This window comes from Choloepus didactylus, chromosome 12, assembly GCF_015220235.1.
Source record: "Choloepus didactylus isolate mChoDid1 chromosome 12, mChoDid1.pri, whole genome shotgun sequence".
In the NCBI taxonomy this organism is placed as follows: Eukaryota; Metazoa; Chordata; class Mammalia; order Pilosa; family Megalonychidae; genus Choloepus; species Choloepus didactylus.
The window spans coordinates 98,834,654-98,862,542 of NC_051318.1; the positions used below are offsets into that span (position 1 = coordinate 98,834,654).

Genomic DNA, 27,889 nt, shown 5'->3' on the forward strand with positions numbered 1-27,889 from the left:
CATTTGTGTGTGTGTGTGTGTGTGTGTGTGTGTGTGTGTGTGTGTTCAGTGGCATTTGCTGTTTGTGATTATGTCTGGTATGAAATACCCGTGGGTTTGCCTCTCTCCCTCCCAGACCAGGAGCCTGGCCGGGGAGAGCCTCCCCTCCCTCAGTGGAAAGATGCTCTCGCGGAGACAAGACAGCTCCTGTTGGGTGGAGCATTTGCTAGGGCCCCTCAGGGGTCTTTCTTGGATATGCAAAAGAGGGAGAAGGGTTCTGATAGGTAACAAACATATTGACTTGTTTCTCCTCAAAAATAAATGTGATGTTGGAGGTTGCTCAATATCACCCTCCTATTATTTTTACACGCTGGACTGATAACATCAGAAGAACAAAGCATTTGTTTCTAAATATTGGACACAATTATAAGCCAAGGCAATGAGTTTAGTCTCTTTGGCGCCACAGTTTTGTAGATCGACTGTACCTGTGGTTTTGTGTTGATCATGAACCGCTTTGCCTTTGAGTTGTGCCCTTACGGCTCCAGCTTCACTCTGGTTCACAGAGAGGTAAATGCATGATTTTCAGCCAGTCATTCAACACTCCTTATTAAGCTTCCCTTTTGTGTAGAAAGCCATACAAGGTGACCTGACTGGAAAGAACACTGATGTACTGCTCTCTGCGCTGGAGCTGGCAATGATGAGGCAAAGCCGTACAAGCTGTTCAGAGACCTGAGCTCCAGAAGGCTGGCTAAGGGCAGTTGGAGATAAGGATCAGCGTAAGGCCACAGCTGTGTCCCTAAGGAGCAGAGTTCTTTATTTGCCAAGGGCTCCCCAAGAACCATCCAGTTGGGGGACCCTTGTCCGGGTTACAAAGACAGTGGCCCTGAAAGGGAGGTGGGCCTGGGTACCACAAATAGAGGGGATAGTGCTCTGAAGGTCGGCATATAGCAAACCCCTCATAAAGTTCCCAAGCACTTCCTCTCCTCAGTGGGACTTTGTCAGGGTCTGGGCCAAAGGAGAGAACTTGGTGTATGCTGAGGGGAGCATAGAAAGCCGAAGGCCTTAGCCCTTGGAATATCATGTTCAGCAGTGACAAGAACTCGTGACGGAATTTTTTCTGTGATCGTCTCCAGGCACTTAAGCAAGGTTGCAATGCTGACAGTCTCTTTATTTACCCAAAGCCTCCCTTTTGGGCCCTCTTCCTGCTTTTCCTTTCCTACCACCCCATCATCCCTGCATGCCCCCCTTGCCCTCCTTCTCTTTGCAGGATGTCTTCAGTCCCACCGTGGCCTGTTCTCTTGTTAGTATCTGTCAAGTGGTTAGAAGAGCCGGGCCCATAGTAAGAGCCATATACGTTTGGTAAATAAAATAAAAATAAATTCTATATATACATCTATGTCATTATCCCCAGAGTTCAGTCTCTGAAGATGTTCCTCTATTCTAAGTGAACGGTTGGGACTGGGGGACGGATAGATTTAGCCTTCCAGGATGCATTTATGTTTTGAAATAGAGGCCTGTTATCCAGGGAGTGTGTGATTGGTACAATATGTGAAACCGACTGGGGCAGCTATAAAGGCAAGCGAGGTGGGCTGGTTCCTCACTGCTGCCTGCTCCCCAACACGCGCCCGCATTTCCAGTGCCCCAGGCAAAGAGCAGAGCTGGTCTGCATCAGGTCCTGAAACCCTCCTTTAAACCCACCCTGGTCAAACTGCTCGTGATTCCCAGTTATTTGCACATGCCCAGCCTACGCGGAGGGCCTCTTTCCTGTTCTCTGTTGATTCACCCAGACATACTCCACCGATGGCTGCTCCTGTCTAAAATCCTTCACAGATGTGTTTCGGGAATATTTGAGTTATGGTTTGGTAAAGGCAAGCACCGGTTGGGGAGAAGAAAAAAAAAAAAAAACAACTAATAGATGGTAGGTTAGATAGGCCCGTCTCAGAATGCAGAAATGGTTGAAGTGGTGACTGAAGAATTGACCCTTTTTGGATGCTTGTTTATGAGCAGACATTGCTGAACTGGCCCTGTATCACCACTCAAGGAATCAAAAAGGAAAGTGACCATGAAATGCATTTATATATAAACACTGAGCTCATTAAAGTTCATTTACTCTTTTCTCTAGAGAGGTTGTTTGGGAGAGCTCTGCTGGTATGAATTTTCTTTTTCCGTTTGGGAATTAGATCTCCGGTAGCAGTATATTTTGTCCTGACATAATCACTTTTATATGTCTGGATTCTGTAATATTTTATATGTAGATGTTTCACAATTTTAGGAAGCAAGAGAGGTTAAATTATAATGGTGAACAACTTTAACAATTGTCTATAATTAATAAGACTACTACTATGCTAAGACTAGGCTACTTTCTGATTTCAAATAGTTGATAACTATTGGAAACAGTTAATCGTATTCTAAATTTTCCTAAATTATCTTGGGGTGTTTAGATTCCTGGTGTCAATAAAAGATAATTAACAGAGAAATTCCTTTCTCTCATGTGACAGAGTTTAGGAATTTATTTCTCATCTTCCTCAGAGGCCTGGCATTTAATTACTAGTGAGAAAGATTATAGTTCCAAAGAAGCTTGGTGGAATTTTTTATTTACTCTGGTCAATTTTATAAAAAAACTAATTTTTTAAAAACATCTTTTATTATTTCCACTTGCTATACACAACTTTACTATGTACTGTGAGGCATATGAAGTGTGGAAATTAATGAAATAAAATATGAATTGTTTCATTTACTTAGTACAATATTGTTTTTTAAGGCTTCATATTATAATGGGATACAGCATTTTGCCATTGTTAATATTAAAACAGATTAAAATTTAATGGCTGAAAGAGTGATGTTAACCAAGTGATTTAACAAAAATTGTCTCAGAAAAGTAGTGAAATTGTATTAGCAGAGGATAGATTGAATAGAACTTATATTTGTAGGTATCCCCATGTAATAAAAATTGAAGAGACTTAATTCAGAACTTAACTAATGAATGAGTTGTAGACTTTGTGAGTATATGGGTGTGGGTGTGGGTATACAAATTTTTAGGGTAAATTTTTTAAGAATGAATTTTCCCTGTTGCCAAAAGGGAAAAGGACATTCGCCCTCTAAGGGCGTTTCTGTGAGAAACCTTGTGGTTTTGAGTCCCTTCTCTAACCTACTGATCTATGTGTATGTTTGTACACACATATATATACATATATAAATATGCATATACGTGTGTGCGTATTTAGAAGCTAAGTAAGTCTCTTGTCAGCTTTGCAACCCAGAAATTTGTTTTTAGGGTCTGGGAGCCATCCTTTGAACTGCAATCATCCAGGAAGATAGCACTCTGTCACCAGGGGAGTTTAACCTAGGCTCCTTTCTCCCAGCTGTCATGGTTGCTTGTCAGGGAGTTCAGAGTTTTGTTAGTCTCTCTGTTGTTAGGATAAAGGCAATTAGGTAAAGCAGATGATGGTCTCAGTGTCCAGGCGAATGCTGGGTGGACTGTGGCAGTGCACAGCAGATGGAGCTGGCAAGTCTTCTTATGGCACAACAGGTCACCCTGTGCCTTGGGAACATACGTGTGTAATGAATTGAATTGCTTGGCTGTATAATTCAGGTGGAACTGCCATCTTCATCATCCCTTTCTCGCACATTCCTCACAATACGGCACTCTGGATGTGCTTATTCAGAGATAAAACTTTCTCGGTTTTGTGGAGAGGACTCTGTGTTGGTAGGTTTTTTATTTCCCCCAACAGCACAAACACACCCCACACGGGTAGGCTGTAGGAGGATGAAGATAAGCAAGACTTGATACACCTCACAAATGACTCCACAGTACAAGGCGGAATGAGTACACCTGCAAAAAGCCAAAGTGTTCAGAGGCATGGAGGAGATTCGGCAGAGGAGAAGGGGGAGGCTGCCCTAAACACGCAGCATTTGAGCGAGTCCTGGAAGGGTAGGTGAGGTTTTGGCAGGCAGAGATGAGGTGAAGATTTCTCAAGTGGTTGGGGCCAGGGGAGTGAAGGCCCAGAGGCCGAAGAGTGAGGAGGACAGAGGGAGCTGGTTCAAGGGACACAGTGGATTTGACACCAGATCCTGGAGGGCTTTGAATGCCCATCCTAAGGAGTTTGATGTTTTTGAAGGTCCGTGGAACTCTAGGGATTTGTTTGTTTATTCATTCAGTTTCTAAGTAGAGTTTTCAACGTGAATAGAGCCAATTTTCAGGAAGATTAATTTGACACGATGTACAGAAGGGATTGGAGTGGGTGAAGACTGAAGGAGAGACCATTCTGCATGCTATTGCACAGTCCAGGTGGAAGGCAATGAGGGTTTGAATGAGGGCACTGGCAGTATGCATGGAACAAAGGATGTTCAAGAGACATTTAAAAGAGAATTGGCAGGTGTTGGATGTAGATTTGACATGGAGAGCAAGGGAAAAAGAAGAGCTGAGAAAGATTTCAAGTCTCTGCTCTAGGGGCCTGGTATATAGTGATGTTATTAATAAAGAAAAAAAAGGGAATTGGCTTTAGAAAAGCTGAGTTTGGTGGGCTAGCAAAGGGTTAAGTGGGGCCACCCAGTAGGCTGTTAGAAAGTGGGAAAGATGTTGGGACTAGAAATATAGTTTTGGGAGACATCTTCCTAGATGTTCTGGTCAAAGCCATGGACACAAATGAAATTATTGAGAGATAGAAGGTAAGATACCCATGTACAGCTTGGAAAACTCATTACCTCTGTACTGCAGAACAAAGAGGGGACAATAAGTGAGACTGTAAAGGGGCAAAGCAGCAAGAGGTAAGAAATCAGACAAATACAGTGATCTCAAAGCCAAGAGCTAAGGAAGTTTCCAGAAGAAAGGGTGTAATGTACCATTAGGTTTAGATGCTATAGAAAGATTAAAGAGGATGAAGATTAACAGTTGAAACCCACAGACACTATCCTTATGGGATGAAAAACTGATGACCAGCTGACGTCCAACAGTGGTCATTATTTTTTCAGGTTTAACAAACCTTGTTTTTGTGCACTAAAATAACCTTAAGGTGTGTACTTCTTATTTGTTAAATGGACAAAAGATGCATCATAGGCAGGCTGGTTGTTTATTGGCAGCCAGATACACACACACACATATACACAGAGCAGACACACACATTTGAAATTCTGTTGCTGGAGATTGTTGGGATAGAGAGCTAGCCCTCAGCTTGACGTACCTTCTCTTTCCATCCAAGGTTTCTTAACTGTCTATAAATGTATTATGGTTATACATCCTGAGATGTCCAGAATAAGTAGGGAGAATTGAAAAATAAATATATCTTATACATGAAATTATGTTAGGCTGTGTTTCAGGAGGTGAAAATATTTGCCTGGTTGCTGAAGCTTTAGAAATTGCCACCAATATGAGGTAGACAACTAATACATTGTTATGCTGCCAGAGTCTTCAACTATTCTCACTCTTGGTATTTTGTTGGTTTGTAATTTATTTCCTGTTTTGGAGTAATGCCACAGTTTAGGAACTAGTAATTTGTTAAGAGAAAATATTTTGCTGTAATTTTTTAATAAAAAATTACTATACTTATTATACTTCATATAGATTCAGGGCCAATGATTGATTTTTTTCTGGCTATATCTCAGGTTTTGTAAGACAAATCCAAGGGAAGGTAAGAGTTGACTGACACAAACCATCTTTCCAGTAAATTGCTAGAGTACATTTATTCCAGTAAGTGAGGTTTAATTGTAGGGTCAGTTTTGGTTTTCCTATCCTACCCGAATGCCAGAGTTGCAATACATTCACGGGAAATAAGATAAAGTAAATGATGCAGTTATGGCTAGCTCTTGGTGAGCTGCAATAACTGGCTGGAAAAAAAAAAAAAAACTACAAGATTCAGGAATGCACTAAGCACTGACTTTAGCAAAACAGTATGAAACACTTAAAATAAAATAACTTGAGCTAGTGTTGTTATGCCTGTGCTTTAAGGTGTGCTTAAGGGACTCTCAAATTATTGTTTTTAATGCCAACATTCTTATCAACATGCATATTTCGTTTTCCGCTGAGGAGTGAGTTATATTTTGGATAAAGCGACTCGGACCAATCACAGATTTGCTTTTGTATTTTCCCGTAGCTGCTCGGGGAACTGGTACTCGACCGGCACAACTTTGCCATTATGACCAAGTATATCAGCAAACCGGAGAACCTGAAACTGATGATGAACCTTCTTCGCGACAAGAGTCCCAACATTCAGTTTGAGGCCTTTCATGTCTTTAAGGTACAGTGCCGGCTACAGAAATAAAGTTGTGGGTATTTTTTTTTCCAGGTTTAAATGGAACTCTTTTATACTCTCTTTCAGACTTGAGAAAAAATTAGAAAAAAAAAATTTCTTGCATGACCTAGGTAATTTTAGAGTCATTTTACTGAATTCCCATTTGTTTCTAAAGAGCTTGTTTGCTAACTAGTTCACATCTCCAAGTATTTTCATTTTTCTCACTGAGAAAATAGGTAATCCTATTTTCCCTAAAGTTACTAAGAAAATCTGTGGTTGTACCCAAATCCAAACCCTGCAGGTCAGAGTGTGAATCCTTTGCTCTCCGCCAATCACTGTCTCTTTGGACTTTAAGTGAAGCACTGAAGAAACACCATGGTACCACTCACTCTTTTTTTATTGGGATTAAGTTGTTCATAATATTATCTTTCTTATTGTGATAAATATATTTAACGTAAAATTTGCCTTTTAAACCATTTTAAGTGTACGATTCAGTGGCATTACTTACATATACAATGTTGTGCTACCATCGCTACCACCTTTTTCCAAAATTTTTTTCATCACCCCAAACAGAAACTCTGTACCCATTGAACAGTAACTCCCCATTCCCTCTTTCCCCAGCCCCTGGTAACCTCTCATGGACTTTCTATCTCCATGAATTTGCCTCTTCTAGATAGTCCATGTAATTGGGATCATACAATACTTGTTCATTTGTGTCTGGCTTGTTTCACTTAGCATGATATTTGCAAGGTTCACCCACGTCATAACATGTATCAGAACTTCATTCCTTTTTATAGCTGAATAGCATTCCATTCCATGTATGTTCCATATTTTGTTTATCCATTCATCCATTGATGGACACATGGGTTGTTTCCACCATTAGGCTGAATAGAGCGCTGCTATAAATATTGATGTACATGTGTCTGAGTCCCTGTTTTCAATGGATTTGGGTGGATACCTAAGCATGGAGTTGCTAGTATATATGGTAATTCTGTTTAACATTTTGAGGAAATGCCAAACTGTTTTCTACATCAGATACGCCATATTGACTTTCCATCAGCAATGAATTTGGGTTCCAATTTCTCCACATCCTAGATAGCACATGTTATTTTCCATTCTTCATTTGTAATATAGCCATCTTAGTAGGTGTGAAGGGCTATCTAATTGTAGATTAGATTTACATTTCCCTAATGACTAATGATATTGAGCATCTTTCCATGTGCTTATTGGCCATTTATATATCTTCTTTGGAGAAATGTCTATTCAAGTCCTTCACTCATTTTTAAACTGGGTTGTTTGTCTTCTTTGTTGTTAAGTTATAGGAGTTCTTTATGTATTTTAGATATTAAACCCCAATCAGATATATAGTTATAAATATTTTCTCCCATTCTGTGGGGTTGTCTTTTCATACTCTTAAGAATGTCCTTTAATGCTCAGAAGTTTTTTTTAATTTTAATGAAGTCCAATTTATCAATGTTTTTTCCCTTTGTTGTCTGAACTTTTAGTATCGTACCTAAGAATCCATTGCCAAATCCAAGGTCATGAAGATTGTCCCTTGTGTTTTCTTCTAGGGGTTTCATAGTTTTACTTCTTAAATTTAGGTCTTTGATCCACTTTGACTGAATTTTTGTACATGGTGTAAGGTAAGGGTTCAGTTTCATTCTTTTGCATGTGTATATCCAGTTTTCCCAACACGATGTGTTGAAGAGATTGTTCTTTTCTGTTGATTGGCATTGGCACCTGTATTAGTTAGGGTTCTCTAGGGAAACAGAACCAATAGGAGATATCTGTAAATATGAGATTTTATAAAAACTATCTCACACAACCATAGGGATGCATGAGTCCAGATTCCATAGGGCAGGATGCATGAGTCCAAATTCTGTAGGGCAGGCAGTGAGCTGGCAACTTCGATGAAGGTCTTTGATGAACTTCCCAGGAAAGGCTGGCTAGCTGAAGAAGTGAAAGTTCTCTCTCTTCTCCCTTAAAAGTCTTCAACTGATTGGATTAAATCCAGCTGAATGAATTCTCTCATTGCTGAAGTAATGCACTTCGTTGATGTAATGAGCCACAGATGCAGTCAATTGACTGGTGACTTAATAAACTAGCCTTCTGGTTTATTAATCAGCCACAAATGTGCTTGCAGTAATGGTTAAGCAGTGCTTGCTTGGCCAGACACCTGGGCACCATCACCTGGCTAAGTTGACACATAAACCTAACCATCACAGCACCCTTTTCGAAAATCAATTGACCATAGATGTGAGGGATTATTGATGTGCTTTCATTTCTATTCTGTTGGTGTATATGTCTAACCTTGTGCCAGTACCACTAAGTTGGATTACTGTACCTTTGCAGTCTTGTAATCTGGAAGTGTGAGTCCTCCAACTTTGTTCTTTTTTGTCAAGATTATATTGAATATTCTGGGTCCCTTGAAATTCAATGTGAGTTTTAGGATGGATTTTTCTATTTCTGAAAAAAAAGTTGTGGAATTTTGATGGGGATTGCAGGGGAACTATATATTGCTTTGGGTGATACTGTTCTCTTACCAATATTAAGTTTTCCAGTCCATGAACACAGGATGTCTTTCCATTTACTTAGGTCTTCTTTAGTTTCTTTCAGCAACATTTCATAGTTTTCAATGTACAAGACTTATACCTCCTTGGTTAAATTAATTCATAAATATTGTATTCTTTTTGATGCTATTATAAATGGGACTGTTTTCTTAATTTCCTTTTCAGGTTGCTCATTGCTAGTGTGTAGAAATACAGCTGATTTTTGCATGTTGACTTTGTATCCTGCAACTTTGCTAAATTGCTTCACTACCTCTAACAGTTTATTATTTTTCGATCCTATAGAATTTTCTAGAAGTAAGATCATGTCATCTATGAACAGAGAGCTTTACACCTTCCTTTCAAATTTGGATGCCTTTTATTGCTTTTTTCTTATCTAATTGCCCTGGGTAGAATTCCCAGTACTATGTTGAATAGAAGTAGTGAAAGTGGACATCTTTGTCTTGTTCCTGATCTTACAAGGAAACTCTTTCACCATTAAGTATGATGTTAGCTGTGGGTTTTTCATAAATGCTCTTTATCATGTTTAGGAAGTTCCCTTCTATTCCTAGTGTCCTGAGTGTTTTTATCTTTAATGGGCCTTGGATTTAGTCAAATGCTTTTTTTATCGTAGTTGAGATGATCATTTGGTCTATCCTCTCCAGCCCCCACCCCTCATCTTTCTAGTAACGTGTTATTGATTGGTTGTCTTATGTTGAACCACCCTTGCATTCCTGGGATAAATATCACTTGGTCATGGTGTCTAATCCTTTTAATGTGCTGTTGAATTCAGTTTGCTAGTATTTTGTTGAGGATTTTTGCATCTGCATTAGTAAGGGATGGTCTGTAGTTTTACAAACCAGTATGGTCTGTGTCTGGGTTTCAGACCAGGGTAATGCTAACTTCATAGAATGAGTTAGAAAGTGTTCTCTAAAAATTTTTTTGGAAGAATTTGAGAAGGGTTTGTGTTAATTATTCCTTAAATGTCTGGTAGAATTCAACAGTGAAGCCCTTTAGTCCTGGGCTTTTCTTTGTTGGAACTTTTTTTGTTACTTATTCACTCTCCTTACTTATTATAGTTCTATTCAAATTGTCTATTTCTTCTTTATTCATTTTCAGTAATATGTATGTTTCCAGGTATTTGTCCATTTCATTTAGGTTATCCAATTTGTTGGCATATAATTGTTCATAATATTCTCTTATAATCCTTTTTATATCTGTAAAGTCAACAGTAATGTCTCCTCTTTTGTTTTTGATTTTTGTAATTTGAGGCATCTCTCTTTTTTTCTTAGTCAACCTAGCTAAATATTTTTGTTGCTATTTTTAAAGAACCAACTTTTGGTTTCATTGATTTTCTCTATCATTTTTCTATTCTCTATTTCATTTATTGCCATTCTAATCTTTATTATTTCTGTCCTCCTTCTAGCTTTGGGTTTAGTTTGCTCTTCTTTTCCAAGTTCTGTAAGGTGTATAGTTATGCTGTTGATTTAAGATCTTTCTTCTTTTTTTTAATGTAGGTGTTACAGCTGTAAATTTCCCTCTGAGCATTGGTTTCATTGCATCCTCTTAGTTTTAGTATGCTGTGTTTTCATTTTCATTCATCTCAAGATATTTTCCCTTGTGATTTCTTCTTTGATCCATTGGTTAAAACAGTGTTAATTTCCACATATTTGTGGGTGTTCTAGTTTTTCTGTTATTAACTTCTACCTTCATTCCATTGCGATTGGATAAGATACTTTGTATGATTTCAGTCTTCTTAAATTTAATATAACTTTTGGTGGCCTAATATATATTCTATTCCTTGTGAATGTTCCGTGTGCACTGAGAATAATGTATATTCTGCTGCTGTTATTTCATAGTGTTCTGTATATGTTTGTTAGATCTAATTGGTTTATAGTGGTGTTCAAGTCCTTTGTTTCCTTATTGATTTTCTGTCTGTTTGTTCAATCCATTATTCAAAGTGGGCTATTGAAGTCTCCAACAGTTATTGTGGAATTATCTATTTTCTCCCTTCAATTCTGTCAATTTTTATGTATTTTGGGGCTCTGTTGTTAGGTGCACATATGCCTCTACTTGTGATATCTTCTTGATGGCTTGAACCTTTTATCAATATATAAGTACTTCTTTGTCTTTTATAAACTTTTTTACTTAAAATCTATTTTGCATGGTAATTAATATCCTTTTGGTTACTATTTGCATGAAATATCTTTTCCATTCTTTTACTTTCAACCTCTTTGTGTCTTTGTATCTAATCCATTCTGCCAACATCTGCCTTTTAGTTGGAGATTTTAACCATTTATATTTAAAGTAATTACTATAAGGAAGGATTTCTGCCATCTTGCTATTTGTCTTCTATATGACTTATATGTTTTTTGTTTCTCAATTCCTCCATTACTACCTTTATTGTATTTAGTTGATTTTTTGTATTATATCATTTTGATTTCCTTATTTCCTTTTCTTCATATTTAAAATTATTTTCTTAGTGGTTATCCAGGTATTACAATTACCATCTTAAACTTATACAACCTACTTTGTATAATACCAACTTATTTTCAATAGTATACAAACACTGCTCCTGTACATCTCTGTCCTTTGCTCTTTATATTGTTATTGTCACAGATTACATTTTTTTAGATTGTGTTTACTAACATAGATTTATAATTTTTATGCATTTGCCTTTTAAATCATATAGGAAAAAAGGAGTTACAAGCCTGAAGTGCAGTAATACTGACTTTTATATTTGCCTATGTAGTTACCTTTACCACTGTTCTTTATTTCTAGATATGGCTTCGAGTTACTGTCTAGTGTCTTTTAATTTCAGCCTGCAGGACTCCCTTTAGCATTTCTTGTAGGGCAGGTCTGCCAGTATCTAAAGTACTTACCTTTTGTTTATCCAAGAAAGCCTTTATTTCTCCTTCATTCTTCAGGGATGCTTTTGCCAGAAATAGAATTCTTGGATGACAGTTTTTGGTTTTTTGGCACTTTAAATTTGCCATCCCACCCCGTTCTGGAATCCATGGTTTCTAATGAGAGATCAGCTGTTAGCTGTACTGAGGATTCCTTTTACATGACCAGTGGGGTGCTTCTCCCTTCCTGCTTTCAAGATTCTCTCATTGTCTTTGTCTTTCAACTCTTGGGCAATAATGTGTCTCAGTTTGGATCTTTCTGAGTTCATCCTCCCTGGAGTTCATTAAGCTCCTTGAGTGTGTATATTCATTACTTTTATCAAATTTGGGAAATTTCAGGAGTTATTTTTTCAAATATTCTTTCTGCCCCTTTCTCTCTCTCCACTCCTTCTGCGACTCAGATAATACTTATGTTGCTCAGCTTGATGGTTTCCTACAGGTCCCTTAGGATCTGTTCACTTTTCTTTCTGCTCCTCAGACTGGATAATTTCAATTGATTCATCTTCATGTTTGCTGATTCTTTCTTCTGCCTGCTCAAATCTGTGGTTGAACCCTTCTGGTGAGTTTTTCATTTCATTTATTATACTTTTCACCTCCATAATTTCTAACTGGTTTCTTTTGTGTGTGTGTGTGTGTGTGTATAATATATGTGTGTATATCTATCTATATATATATATAATATACACACACACATATTTTATTGAGATTGTTCAAATACCATACAACTACCCAAAGATCCAAAGTGTACAATCAATTGCCCATGGTACCATCATACAGCTGTGCCTCCATCACCACAATTAATTTTTTTCAATTGTTAGAACATTTTAATTACTCCAGAAAAGAAATAAAGACAAAAAAGGAAACTCCAATCCTCCCATACCCCTAACCACTCCCCCTCCATTATTGATTCATAGTTTTGATATAGCACATTTGTTACTATTGATGAAACAATGTTAAAATACTACTAACTGTAGTATATAGTTTGCAATAGGTATATATTTTTTCCCATATGCCTCTCTATTATTAACTTCAAGTTATAGTGTCATACATTTGTTCTACTTTATGAGAGAGATTTCTAATATTTGTATAGTTAATCACATACATTATCCACCACCAGATTCATTATTTCATACATTCCCATCTTTTAACCTACACCTTTCCTTCTGGTGACATATGTGACTCTGAGCTTACCCTTTCCACCACCTTCACACACCTTTCAGCACTGTTAGTTATTCTCACAACATGTTACACCATCACCCCGTCCATTTCCAATGTTTAAGTTCACCCTAGTTGAACATTCTGCTCATAATAAGCAACCATGCCCCATTCTTTAGCCTCATTCTATATCCTGGTAACTTATATTTCATGTCTCATTCTATATCCTGGTAACTTATATTTCATGTCTATGAGTTTACATATTATAATTAGTTCATATCATTGAGACCCTGCAATATTTGCCTTCATGTGTCTGTCTTATTTCACTCAATATAGTGCCCTCAAGGTTTCCTCATCAGCCCATTTCTTTTAAGATGATTTTGTTCACACACCATACATTCCATCCTAAGTAAACAATCGTTGGTTCCCTATATAGTCATGTATTTATGTATTCAGCACCATCGCCACTATCTATATAAGGACATCTCCATTTCTTCCACAAAGAAGGAGGAAGAGTCAGAGAAGGCAGAGAGATGAAAGAAAAAGAAAAGTGAAAGAGAGATAGAAAAACAAACAAACAAACAAACATGACAGCTAGAAAGCAACAAAAGGAAAGATAGCATTAATCTAAAGTAAAATAAAGAGTCAGACAACATCACCAATGCCAGGAGTACCATACCCTTCCCCCCTCCCCCTCTCCCCCATATGCATTTAGCTTTGGTATATTGCCTTTGTTATATTAAAGGAAGCATAATACAATGTTCCCCTTAATTATATTCTCTAGTTTGCACTGATTGTATTTTACCCCCTATCCCACCCTATTTTTAACACCTTGAAATGTTGACATTCATTTGTTCTACCTCATGTAAAAACATATTTGTAACTTTTCTTACAATCATTGAGCATCCTAGGTTTCCCTGAGTTACACAGTCCCAGTCTTTATCGTTCGTCTTTTGTTCTGGTGTCCCACATGGTCCCAACCTTCCTCTTTCAACCATATTCACAGTCATCTTTGTTCAGTGTACTTACATTGCTGTGCTACTGTCTCCCAAAACTGTATTCCAAACCTCTCACTCCTGTCTTTTCCTATCTGTCTGTAGTGCTCCATTTACTATTTCCTGTAGTGCAGGTATCTTGTTCACAAACTCTCTCATTGTCTGTTTGTCAGAGAGTATTTTAAACTGTCCCTCATATTTGAAGGATGGTTTTGCCGGATATAGGATTCTTGGTTGGCAGTTTTTCTCTTTCAGTATCTTAAATATATATATAAACCCCACTTCCTTCTTGCCTCCATGGTTTCTATTGAGAAATCCACAGTCTTATCAAGCTTCCTTTGTATATGATGGATTGCTTTTCTCTTGCTTTCAGGATTCTCTGTATCTTTGATGTTTGATAATCTGATTATTAAGTGTCTTGGTATCGACCTATTCTGATCTATTCTGTTTGGAGTACGCTGTGCTTTTTGGATCTGTAATTTTATGTCTTTCATAAGAGTTGGGAAATTTTCATTATTTCCTCTATTATTGCTTCTGCCCCTTTTCCCTTCTCTTTCCCTTCTGGGATGCCAGTGACATGTACATTGCTGCATTTAGTTTTGTCCTTAAGTTCCCGGAGACATTGCTCGTATTTTTCCATTATTTTCTCTCTCTGTTCTTTTGTATGTAGAAGTTCAGGTGCCTTGTTCTCCAGTTCCTGAGTGTTTTCTTCTGCCTCTTGGGATCTGCTGTTGTATGTTTCCATTGTGTCTTTCATCTGTTGTGTTGTGGCTTTCATTTCCATTAGATTCTGCCAGTTAGTTTTTCAAACTTTCAGTTTCTACCTTATGTACACCCAGTGTTTTCATTATATGATTCATCTCTTTTGCCATATCTTCCCTAAACTTTTTAAACTGACTTAGTATTAGTTGTTTAAATTCCTGTATCTCAGTTGAAGTGTAAATTTGTTCTTTTGACTGGGCCATAACGTCGTTTTTCTTAGTGTTGGTTGTAGTTTTCTGTTGTTTAGGCATCTGGCTTCCTTGGTTACCCCAGTCAGGTTTTCCCAGGCCAAAATGGGCTCCTGTCCCAGAAGGAAGACCTATTCAGTATCCAGTTTCCTTGAGGGTGTGTCTTAGAAAATTGGAACACCCTATGAGGCCTCAGGTCACTGTGCTTTTCTGCCCAGCAGGTGACTCCTGTCAGCCTGTAGCTCCAGACTGGGGTAAGGAGGTGTGGCCTGAGACTGTTTTCCCCCAGGCTCTGGGATCTGGTTCTGAATGGAAGGCAGGTAGTAGAGCTGGGCTCCACCTCTTTCCTCTTAGGGAAGATAGACCCCTAGGGAGAGATTATTAGCATTCAAAAGGTTTCTCTCCACCTGTAATATCTCCACCCTTGTCTGAGTCAGAGCACTGGTAAATGAAAATGGCTGAGGCTTTCTCCACTGAGCTGAAACAGGGACAGAAAGCCCCCTTCAGCGCCAGTCTGCGGCCACCCTCCAGGTCTCCAGGGTCAGTCTTCACCCAAAGCCTCTGTCTGCTTGTTGGGGATTCGTTGCTTGTATCAAGCAGTCCATGTTTGTTAATTAAAACCCCAGTTGGAGCTCAGCTAGCTGTATTCACTTGCACAGAGAGAGCTGCTCTCTAGCACCATGAGGCTTTGCAGCTTGGGCCATGGAGGGAAGGGGGCTCTCGGCTTGGATCCGCAGTTTTTACTTGGAGATTTTATGCTGTGATCTCTGGCATTTCTCCCAGTTCAGGTTGGTGTACAATGAGTGGACAGTCACATTTGTCCCCCCGCAGTTATTCCAGATTATTTACTAATTATTAGTGGTTGTTTATTAGTTATTCCCAGGGAGACTAACTAGCTTCCACTCCTTTCTATGCCGCCATCTTAGCTCTCCTCCTGGTTTCTTTTTATATTTTCTCTCTTTTTATTGGTATTCTCATTTTGTTTGTACATTGCTTCCCTTGTTTCCTTTAGTTCTTTGTCCAGGCTTTACTTTAGCTCTGTGAACATACTTAAGACAGTTGATTTAAAGTTTTTGTTTAGTAAGTCCGGTGTCTGGGTTTCCTCAAGGATGGTTTCTGTCAATTTATTTTTTCTTTGAATGGGCTGTACTTTCCTGTTTCTGGGTGTACTTTGTAATTTTTTTTTTGTTTTAGATTGGACATTCAAATATGTCACAGCTCTGGAAATCAGATTTTCCCCCACTGTGCCAGTTTGAATGTATTTTGTCCCCCCAAACACCATTATCTTTTATGTAATCTTGTGTGGGCAGATCTATCAGTGTTAATTAGATTGTAATTCTTTGAGTGTTTCCATGGAGATGCGCCCCACCCAACTGTGGGTGATGGCTCTGATTGAATAGTTTCCATGAAGGTGTGGCCCTACCCATTCAGCATGGGCCTTGATTAGTTCACTGGGGCAGTATGTAAGATCAGACAGAAGGAGCCAGCTGCTACAGCCAAGAGGGACACTTTGAAGAATGCACTAGAACTGAGAGAGGAGCTTCAGCTTACAGAGACACTTTGGAGATGGCCTTGGAAAGCATACTTTTGCTCCGGAGAAGCTGAGAGAGGACAAATGCTCTAAGAGCAACTAAGAGTGACATTTTGGAGAGAAGCTGAAGCCTAGAGAGGAACGTCCTGGGAGAAAGCCATTTTGAAACCAGAACTTGGAGCAGACACCAGCCACGTGCCTTCCCAGCTAAAAGAGCTTTTCTGGATGCCATTGGCCATACTCCAGTGAAGGTACCCAATTGCTGATGCATTACCTTGGACACTTTATGGCCTTAAGACTGTAACTGTGTAACCAAATAAGCCCCCTTTTATAAAAGCCAATCCATCTCTGGTGTTTTGCATTCCGGCAGCATTAGCAAACTGGAACACCCACCCACAGTGTTTGCTTGCTTGAGTGTCTGTTTAGTAACTTTTCCAGGCTCTTTTTGTGAAGACTATATACCTTGTCATGTGTGACTACTGAAGTTTCTTTTCCTTTAGTTTGTGTTCAGCTAGTTTTGACAGAGATTTCCTTGAATGCCAGGATTTTTTTCAAAAAAAAAAAGACAAAAATGTTGCCTTTTACTTGATTCATCATTAACAAGTTTGCTGTAAACCTTCAATTATGTTCCAAAGGTCTGATGAATTAGTTCTGACAGTTCTGCTTGTGTTTTTGATGTGTCCATTTAGAGATGGCTGTTCTGCTAACCCTGTCATTTTACTGATGTCACTTAGTACTGCTCACTTTTATTACTTGTTTAGAAATATTATTTTTCAAAATGTATTTTGCTATGAAAACTAGCCCCAAAACACTTTTTCCTTTCTAATATTTTTCTTTGATATAAGAGTAATAAATCATCCTCCAGAAACATTAAACAATAGATTTTTTTAAAAGGGAAAGAAGTGTAATCCCATCCTCCTAACTATTGTGAACACTGTAGTAAATTTTACCTATCATGCACATATTTGAGTGTTTTTCTTTTTTTATTAAGATTTATTCATACACCATACAGTCATCCAAGGTATACAATCAATTGTTCACATTACCATCATATAGTTGTTCATTCATCACCTCAATCTATTTTTTGAACATTTTCCCTGTACCAGAAAAAGTGAAAATAAGAATAAAAAAGTAAGAGTAAAAAAAGAACACCCAAATCGTCCCCCCCGCCCCATCCTGCCCTATTTTTCCTTTAGTTTTTTGTCCCCATTTTTCTACTCATTCATCCATACACTGGATAAAGGGAATTGTGATCCACAAGGCTTTCACAATCACATTGTCACAGCTTGAAAGCTACATTGTTACACATTCGTCTTCAAGCTTCAAGGCTACTGGGTTGTAGTTTGATAGTTTCAGATATTTACTACTAGTTGTTCCAATTCATTAAAACCTAAAAAGAGTTATCTATATTGTATGTAAGAGTGCCCAGCAGAGTGACCTCTTGACTCCATTTGGAATCTGTCAGCTACTGAAACTTTATTTCATTTCATTTCACATCCCCCGTTTGGTCAAGAAGATGTTCTCCATCCCACAATGCCAGGTGCAGATTTCTCCCCAGGAGTCATATTCTACATTGCCAGGGAGAATTACACCTCTGGGAGTCAGATCCCACGTAGGGAGGAGGGCAGTGATTTCACCTGCCAAGTTGGCTTAGCTAGAGAGAGAGGGCCACATCTGAGCAACAAAGAGGCATTCGGGAGGAGGCTCTTAGGCACAACTGCAGGCAGACCTAGCCTCTCCTTTGCAGTAACAGGCTTCTTAAGGGCAAGTCCCATGATAGAGGGTTTGGCACATCAAGCCATCAGTGCTCAATGTTTGTGAAAACATCAGCAACCATCCAGGTGAGGAAGCCCAACACCTCTGCATTTCCCCCAGCTCCTCAGGGATGCTCTGCATGTATTTTTCGTTTTTTAAAATTAACTTTATCAAAAAAATAAGAAAAACAGACAACAACAAAAATTTCAAACAAAACCAAAGCAAAAGAATAAGAGAAAACAAATAACCTAAAATAACTACATTACTTCCCAGATGTTCCTACCCTACCCCAAGAAAATATACAGACTATAACCGAGCAAAGGAATAAGAAAAACTGATTACCTACCATAACTACATTTCTGTGAACTTGTTGCCATCATATCCACCAGAAATTAACAAACCTTAGTCATTCCTGAGCACTTTCAGAATGTTAAATTTACCCACGATAACTTATCTGTTCTTATTAGGTTATCATTCCCCCTTCACTATTTGCTATCTATCGCTAGGTCCCCTACATTCTACATTATAAACCATTTATTTTACATTTTTCAGTGCTCGCATTAGTGGTAACATATAATATTTCTCTTTTTGTGCCTGGCTTATTTCACTCAGCATTATGCCTTCAAGGTTCATCCATGTTGTCATATGTTTCATGACATCATTCTATCTTACTGCGACATAGTATTCCATTGTGTGTATTTACCACATTTTGTTTATCCACTCATCTGTTGAAGGACATTTGGGTTCTTTCCATCTCTTGTAAATTGTGAACAATACTGCTATGAACATTGGCGTGCAGATGTCTTCCGGATATATACCGAGAAGTGCAATTGCTGGATCTAAGGGTAACTCTATATGTAGTTTTCTAAGGAACTAGTTTTCTAAGGAATGTTGAATAACCTGTTTGTTTAATGGCAGCCATTCTAATTGGTGTGAGATGGTATCTCATTGTGGTCTTAATTTGCATCTCCCTAATAGCTAGTGAGGCTGAACATTTTTTCATGTATTTTTGGACATTTGTAATTCCTCTTCAGAGAACTGCTTTTCATATCTTTTGCCCATTTTATAATTGGGCTGTCTGTGCTATTGTCATTGAGTTGTAGGATTTCTTTGTATATGCAAGATATCACTCTTTTATCAGATACATGGTTTCCAAATATTTTTTCCCATTGAGTTGGCTGCCTCTTTACCTTTTTGAGAAATTCCTTTGAGGTGCAGAAACTTCTAAGCTTGAGGAGTTCCCATTTATCTATTTTCTCTTTTGTTGCTTGTGCTTTGGGTGTAAAGTCTAGGAAGTGGCCGCCTAATACAAGGTCTTGAAGATGTTTTCCTACATTATCTTCTAGGAGTTTTATGGTACTTTCTTTTATATTGAGATCTTTCATCCATTTTGAGTTAATTTTTGTGTAGGGGGTGAGGTAGGGGTCCTCTTTCATTCTTTTGGATATGGATATCCAACTCTCCCAGCCCCATTTGTTGAAAAGACTGTTATGTCCCAGTTCATTGGCTTTGGGGGCCTTATCAAAGATCAGTCAACCGTAGATCTGGGGGTCTATCTCCAAAGTCTCAGTTTGATTCTGTTGATCAATATGTCTATCTTTGTGCCAGTACCATGCTGTTTTGACTACTGTGGCTTTATAATAAGCTTCAAAATTAGGGAGTGTAAGTCCTCCCACTTCGTTTTTCTTTTTTAGAATGTTTCATTTTCAGCAATTTGAGGCATCTTCCCTTTCCAAATAAATTTGATAACTAGCTTTTCCAAGTCTGCAAAGTAGGTTGTTGGAATTTTGGTAGGGATTGCATTGAATCTGTAGATCAGTTCGGGTAGAATTGTCATCTTAATGACATTTAGCCTTCCTATCTATGAACAAGGAATATTTTCCCATCTTTTTAGGTCTCTTTCTATTTCTTTTAGTAAAGTTATATAGTTTTTTTGTATAGGTCTTTTACATCTTTGGTTAAATTTATTCCTAGGTACTTGATTTTTTTAGTTGCTGTTGAAAATGGAATCTTTTTCTTGAGTATCTCTTCAGTTTGTTCATTTCTAGCATATAGAAACATTACTGACTTATGTGCATTAATCTTGTATCCTGCTACTTTGCTAAATTTATTAGCTCTAGTAGCTGTATCGTCGATTTCTCAGGGTTTTCCAGATATAAGATCATATCATCTGCAAACAATGACAGTTTTACTTCTTCTTTTCCAATTTGGATGCCTTTTATTTCTTTGTCTTGCCGGATTGCCCTGGCTAGCACTTCCAGCACAGTGTTGAATAACAGCAGGCATCCTTGTCTCGTCCCTGATCTTAGAAGGAAGGCTTTTCAGCCTCTCGCTATTGAGTACTATGCTGGCTGTGGGTTTTTCATATAAGCTGTTTTCATATTGAGGAATTTTCCTTCATTTCCTACCTTTTAACGCCATCTGGCCCTGGGCATTTATTTGTGGGAAGCTTTTTGATGGCTGATTGGATCTCTTTGCTTCTGGTTGGTTGGTTGAGGTCTTCTATTTCTTCTCTGCTCAGTCTGGGTTGTTCATGTGTTTCCAGGAAATTGTCAATTTCCTCTACATTATCTAGTTTGTTGTTCATAGTATCCTCTTTTTTTTTTTTGGATCTTCATTTTATTGAGATATATTCACATACCACGCAGTCATACAAAACAAATCGTACATTCGATTGTTCACAGTACCATTACATAGTTGTACATTCATCACCTAAAACAATCTCTGACACCTTCATTAGCACACACACAAAAATAACAAGAATAATAATTAAAGTGAAAAAGAGCAATTGAAGTAAAAAGAACACTGGGTACCTTTGTCTGTTTGTTTGTTTGTTTCCTTCCCCTATTTTTCTACTCATCCATCCATAAACTAGACAAAGTGGAGTGTGGTCCTTATGGCTTTCCCAATCCCATTGTCACCCCTCATAAGCAGCATTTTTATACAATTGTCTTCAAGATTCATGGGTTCTGGGTTGTAGTTTGATAGTTTCAGGTATCCACCACCAGCTACCCCAATTCTGTAGAACCTAAAAAGGGTTGTCTAAATTGTGCATAAGAGTGCCCACTAGAGTGACCTCTCGGCTCCTTTTGGAATCTCTCTGCCACTGAAGCTTATTTCATTTCCTTTCACATCCCCCTTTTGGTCAAGAAGATGTTCTCCCTCCCACGATGCCGGGTCGACATTGCTCCCCGGGAGTCATATTCCACACTGCCAGGGAGATTCACTCCCCTGGGTGTCTGATCCCACGTAGAGGGAGGGCAGTGATTTCACCTTTCAAGTTGGCTTAGCTAGAGAGAGAGGGCCACATCTGAGCAACAAAGAGGCATTCGGGAGGAGGCTCTTAGGCACAACCATAGGGAGGCCTAGCCTCTCCTTTGCAGCAACCGTCTTCCCAAGGGTAAATCCTGTGGTAGAGGGCTCAACCCATCAAACCACCAGTCCCCTATGTCTGTGGTCATGTTAGCAACCATTGAGGTGGGGTAGGCCAATACCCCTGCATTCTCCACAGGCTCCTCAAGGGGACTCTACATATTTTTTCCTTGTTGTTGTTTTTTTCTTTAACTTTTTTCTTTTTTAAATCAACTGTTTGAAAAATAAGAAAATTAAAAAAAAAATGCAATAAAAGAACATTTCAAAGAGACCATAACAAGGGAGTAAGAAAAAGACAACTAACCTAAGATAACTGTTTAACTTCCAACATGTTCCTACTCTACCCCAAGAAAGTTACCTAATATAACAACATTTCTGTGAACTTGTTCCTACCATACCCACCAGAAATTAGCAGACCATAGTCATTCCTGGGCATTCCCAGAACGTTAAATAGCTTATCTGTTCTTCTTGGATTATTGCTCCCCCTTCCTTAATTGCTCTCTATTGCTAGTTCGCCTACATTCTACATTATAAACCATTTGTTTTATATTTTTCAAAGTTCACATTAGTGGTAGCATATAATATTTCTCTTTTTGTGCCTGGCTCATTTCGCTCAGCATTGTGTCTTCAAGGTTCATCCATGTTGTCATATGTTTCACGAGATCATTCCTTCTTACAGCCATGTAGTATTCCATCGTGTATATATACCGCATCTTATTTATCCACTCGTCTGTTGAAGGACATTTGGGTTGTTTCCATCTCTTGGCAATTGTGAATAATGCTGCTATGAACATGGGCATGCAGATACCTGTTCATGTCACTGCTTTCCGATCTTCCGGGTATATACCGAGAAGTGCAATCGCTGGATCGAACGGTAACTCTATATCTAGTTTTCTAAGGAACTGCCATACTGACTTCCAGAGTGGCTGAACCATTATACAGTCCCACCAACAATGAATAAGAGTTCCAATTTCTCCACATCCCCTCCAGCATTTGTAGTTTCCTGTTTGTTTAGTGGCAGCCATTGTAACCGGTGTTAGATGGTATCTCATTGTGGTCTTAATTTGCATCTCTCTAATAGCTAGTGAAGCTGAATATTTTTTCATGTGTTTCTTGGCCATTTGTATTTCCTCTTCAGAGAACTGTCTTTTCATATCTTTTGCCCATTTTATAATTGGGCTCTCTGTACTATTGTCATTGAGTTGTAGGATTTCTTTATATATGCAAGGTATCAGTCTTTTGTCATATACATGGTTTCCAAAATTTTTTTCCCATTGAGTTGGCTGCTTCTTTACCACTTTGAGAAATTCCTTTGAGGTGCAAAAACTTCTAAGCTTGAGGAGTTCCCATTTATCTATTTTTTCTTTTGTTGCTTGTGCTTTGGGTGTAAAGTCTAGGAAGTGGCCGCCTAATACAAGGTCTTGAAGATGTTTTTCTACATTATCTTCTACGAGTTTTATGGTACTTTCTTATATATCGAGATCTTTTGTCCATTTTGAGTTAATTTTTGTGGAGGGTGTGAGGTAGGGGTCCTCTTTCATTCTTTTGGATGCGGATATCCAACTCTCCCAGCCCCATTTGTTGACAAAACCATTATGACCCAGTTCAGTGACTTTGGGGGCCTTATCAAAGATCAGTCAGCCATAGATCTGGGGGTCTATCTCCGAATTATCAGTTCAATTCCATTGATCTATATGTCTATTTTTGTGCCAGTACCATGCTCTTTTGACAACTGCGGCTTTATAATAAGCTTCAAAATCAGGGAGTGTAAGTCCTCCCACATGGTTTTTCTTTTTTAGAGTGTTTTTAGCAATTCGAGGCATCTTCCCTTTCCAAATAAATTTGATAACTAGCTTTTCCAAGTCTGCAAAGTAGGTTGTTGGAATTTTGATTGGGATTGCATTGAATCTGTAGATGAGTTTGGGTAGAAGTGACATCTTAATGACATTTAGCCTTCCTATCCATGAACATGGGATATTTTTCCATGTTTTAAGGTCCCTTTCTATTTCTTTTAGTAGAGTTATGTAGTTTTCTTTGTATAGGTCTTTTACATCTTTGGTTAAGTTTATTCCCAGGTACTTGATTTTTTTAGTTGCTATTGAAAATGGTATCTTTTTCTCGAGTGTCTCTTCAGTTTGTTCATTTCTAGCATATAGAAACATTACTGACTTATGTGCATTAATCTTGTATCCTGCTACTTTGCTAAATTTATTAGCTCTAGTAGCTGTATCGCCGATTTCTCAGGGTTTTCCAGATATAAGAACATATCATCTGCAAACAATGACAGTTTTACTTCTTCTTTTCCAATTTGGATGCCTTTTATTTCTTTGTCTTGCCGGATTGCCCTGGCTAGCACTTCCAGCACAGTGTTGAATAACAGTGGTGACAGTGGGCATCCTTGTCTTGTTCCTGATCTTAGAGGGAAGGCTTTCAGTCTCTCACCATTGAGTACTGTGCTGGCTGTGGGTTTTTCATATATGCTGTTTATCGTATTGAGGAAGTTTCCTTCAATTCCTACCTTTTGAAGTGTTTTTATCAAAAATGGATGTTAGATTTTGTGAAATGCTTTTTTCAGCATCTATTGAGATGATCATTTGATTTTTCCCTTTTGAATTGTTAATGTGTTGTAATACATTGATTGATTTTCTTATGTTGAACCACCCTTGCATGCCTGGAATGAACCCCACTTGGTCATGGTGTATGATTTTTTCAGTGTGTCTTTGGATTTGATTTGCAAGTATTTTGTTGAGGATTTTTGCATCTATATTCATTAGGGAGATTGGCGGGTAGTTTTCCTTTTTTGTGGCATCTTTGCCTGGTTTTGGTATTAGATTGATGTTAGCTTCATAAAATGAGTTAGGTAGTGTTCCATTTTCCTCAATGTTTTGAAAGAGTTTAAGTAAGATTTGTGTCAGTTCTTTCTGGAAAATTTGGTAGAATTCCCCTGTGAAGCCATCTGGCCCTGGGCATTTGTTTGTGGGAAGATTTTTGATGACTGATTGGATCTCTTTGCTTGTGATGGGTTGGTTGAGGTCTTCTATTTCTCCTCTGGTCAGTCTAGGTTGTTCATATGTTTCCAGGGAATTGTCCATTTCCTCTACATTATCCAGTTTGTTGCGATACACTTGTTCATAGTATCCTCTTATAATTTTTTTTAATTTCTTCGGGATCTGCAGTTATGTCACCTTTTTCATTCATTATTTTGTTTATATGGGTCTTCTCTCTTTTTGATTTTGTCAGTCTAGCTATGGGCTTGCCAATCTTGTTGATCTTCTCAAAGAACCAACTTTGGTGATATTTATCCTCTCTATTGTTTTTTTGTTCTCTATGTCATTTATTTCTGCTTTAATCCTTGTTATTTCTTTTCTTGTGCTTGGTTTAGGATTGGTTTCCTGTTCATTTTCTAGCTTCTTCAGTTGATCCATTGGTTCTTTGATTTTGGCTCTTTCTTCCTTTTTAATATATGCGTTTGGTGCTATGAATTTCCCCCTCAGTACCACTTTTGCTGCATCCCATAGGTTTTGGTATGTTGTGTTCTCATTTTCATTCGTCTCTATATAGCAATTTCTCTTGCTATTTCCTCTTTAACCCACTGATTGTTTAGGAGTGTGTTGTTTAACCTCCAGGTATTTGTGAATTTTCTAAGTCTCTGATGGTTATTGACTTCTAATTGTATTCCATTGTGGTCAGAGAATGTGCTTTGGATAATTTCAATCTTTTTAAATTTATTGAGGCTTGTTTTATGTCCCAGCATATGATCTATTCTGGAGAAAGTCCCGTGAGCACTAGAGAAGTATGTGTATTCTGGTGATTTGGGATGTAATGTTCTATATATGTCTGTTAAATCTAATTCATTTATCAGATTGTTTAGGTTTTCAGTTTCCTTATTGGTCTTCTGTCTGGTTGATCTGTCTATAGGAGAGAGTGATGTGTTGAAGTCTCCCACAATTATTGTGGAAACATCAATTGCTTCCTTTAGTTTTACCAGTGTTTCTCTCATGTATTTTGTGGCACCTTGATTGGGTGGATAGACATTCATGATTGTTATTTCTTCTTGCTGAATTGCCCCTTTTATTAGTACGTAGTGGCCTTCTTTGTCTCTCAAAACATCCCTGCATTTAAAGTCTATTTTATCTGAGATTAATATTGCTGCACCTGCTTTCTTTTGGCTGTAGCTTGCATGAAATATTTTTTTCCATCCTTTCACTTTCAATTTCTTTGTGTCCCTGTGTCTAAGATGAGTCTCTTGTATGCAACATATTGATGGTTCATTTTTTTAAACCATTATGCAAATCTATATCTTTTTATTGGGGAGTTTAATCCATTTAAATTCAATGTTATAACTATGAAGGCATTTCTTGAATTAACCATCTTATCCTTTGGTTTATGTTTGTCATATATATTTTTCCTCTCTCTCTATGAATATCCTTTAATGTACCCATACTGAATCTCTTTAATACTGAACCTTTCTCCAAGTCTCTCTGTCCTTTATTTGTTTCTCTGTCTGTAGGGCTCCCTTGAGTATCTCCAGTAGGGCAGGTCTGTTGTTAGCAAATTCTCTCAGCATTTGTTTGTCTGTGAAAAATTTAAGCTCTCCCTCAAATTTGAAGGAGAGCTTTGCTGGATAAAGTGTCCTTGGTTGGAAATTTTTCTCACTCAGAATTTTGAATATATCATGCCACTGCCTTCTCGCCTCCATGGTTGCTGCTGAGTAGTCACTACTTAGTCTTATGCTGTTTTCTTTGTATGTGGTGAATTGCTTTTCTCTTGCTGCTTTCAGAACTTGCTCCTTCTCGTCCGTGTTTGACAGTGTGATCAGAATATGTCTCGGAGTGGGTTTATTTAGATTTATTCTATTTGGAGTTCGCTGGGCATTTATGATTTGTGTATTCATGTTGTTTAGAAGATTTGGGAAGTTTTCCCCAAGAATTTCTTTGAATACTCTTCCTAGACCTTTACCCTTTTCTTCCCCTTCTGGAACACCAATGAGTCTTATATTTGGACATTTTATAGTATCTGTCATATCCCTGAGGTCAGTTTCAATTTTCTCGATTTTTTTCCCCAATCTTTCTTTTGTGCTTTTATTTTCCATTCTGTCATCTTCCAGGTCACTGATTCATTGTTCAACTTCCTCTAGTCTTGTACTGTGAGTATCCAGAATCTTTTTAATTTGGTCAACAGTTTCTTTAATTTCCATAAGATCATCCATTTTTTTATTTAGTCTTGCAATGTCTTCTTTATGCTCTTCTAGGTTCTTCTTGATATCCTTTATATCCCATACTATGGTCTCATTGTTCATCTTTAGTTCTTTGAGTAGTTGCTCTAGGAGCTGTGTCTCTTCTGATCTTTTGATATGGGTGCTTGGGCTTGGGTTATCCATATTGTCTGTTTTTTTCATATGCTTTATAATTTTCTGTTGTTTTTGGTCTCTTGGCATTTGCTTAACTTTATAGGGTTCTTTTAGGATTTGTAGACCATTGAAGTCCTTATCTCTAATTTATCAGATCTACAGCTTCGTGGAGTACACTTTCTCTAACTAACCAGCAGGTGGCATCCACAAGCCACCTGTTCTCCACAAGCCAGTTCTCCCCTGCTTTGCCTTTGTGGTGAGTGGGGGAGTGAGTCTTGTGGGGTCCAACTGGTGTACCAAGCTTGCGTGTGTAGTTGGTGTTGCCCTCCCTGTGTGTGTGGGGCGTGTGTCTGGGCAGTCAGGGAGGAGGGGTGGCTCTAGCAATCAAATCTCCCTGGTGTTCCTGGAGTTTTAAAGCTGCTGCAATAGTCTAATCCTTCAGTTCAGTCCTGCCACAGTTTGTCTCTGCCACTGACCCACAAGTCCTTGGCATTGCCGTATGGCTCCTGAGACTTGCGAGTGGGTCCCTCTTCCAGGCCGTGCACCCCCTGGTCCTCTGTTGAGGGATGACTGTGCTATGTCACAGGTGAGTGCCATCCCCCCAGGGTGGTTCTGGGCTGCTGGGCTGTGTAGGGAGGCTCCCAGTCTGCTGAAATGATGGCTGAATGGGGCTTTGTTAATTCACACTACTCAACCTTCCAACTCTGGGACAACCAGCTGAAGGTACAGGGAAGGCTAATGTCCACACCCAGTTTTGTGGTGTGTGCCTGTTATTGGAAGCCCTTCCGTCACACTGGGTTGTCTGGGGCAGGTCTGGGCTATGGGGCTGGCGATGGGCAGGAGTGTTTCCTGTCCACCAGGATGATGGCTGTGAGTGGACACCCCCCTTTTCTTGGGAAGTTATGGTGTTTAGTGAATTTTCTCAGCCACTGGATTATTGCCTTTTGTCTCAGAGCTCTCTTAGTTCTGCTCTTGTCTTGACCTGCCCAAATTGCAAGTCTTTGAGGCTTTCTGTATTGGGCTTCTTAGAGTAATTGTTTTAGAAAAAGAAAAAAACGATTAAAAAAAAAAAAAGGACCCTCCTCACAGATCTAATGGATTATTGAAATGCTGAAAGACAAAG

The 27,889-nt window shown here is 38.5% G+C and overlaps 1 protein-coding gene across 1 annotated transcript in view; it reads left to right on the forward strand.

Moving 5' to 3' along the window:
- The window catches only part of LOC119507128 (calcium-binding protein 39-like), a 128,775-nt gene that overhangs the window by 34,115 nt on the left and 66,771 nt on the right, over nucleotides 1–27,889 (forward strand). Inside the window, exon 4 of the mRNA XM_037800231.1 lies at nucleotides 6,069–6,212. Coding sequence (XP_037656159.1) covers nucleotides 6,069–6,212 — 144 coding nt within the window. The remainder of the gene's footprint in view (nucleotides 1–6,068; nucleotides 6,213–27,889) is intronic.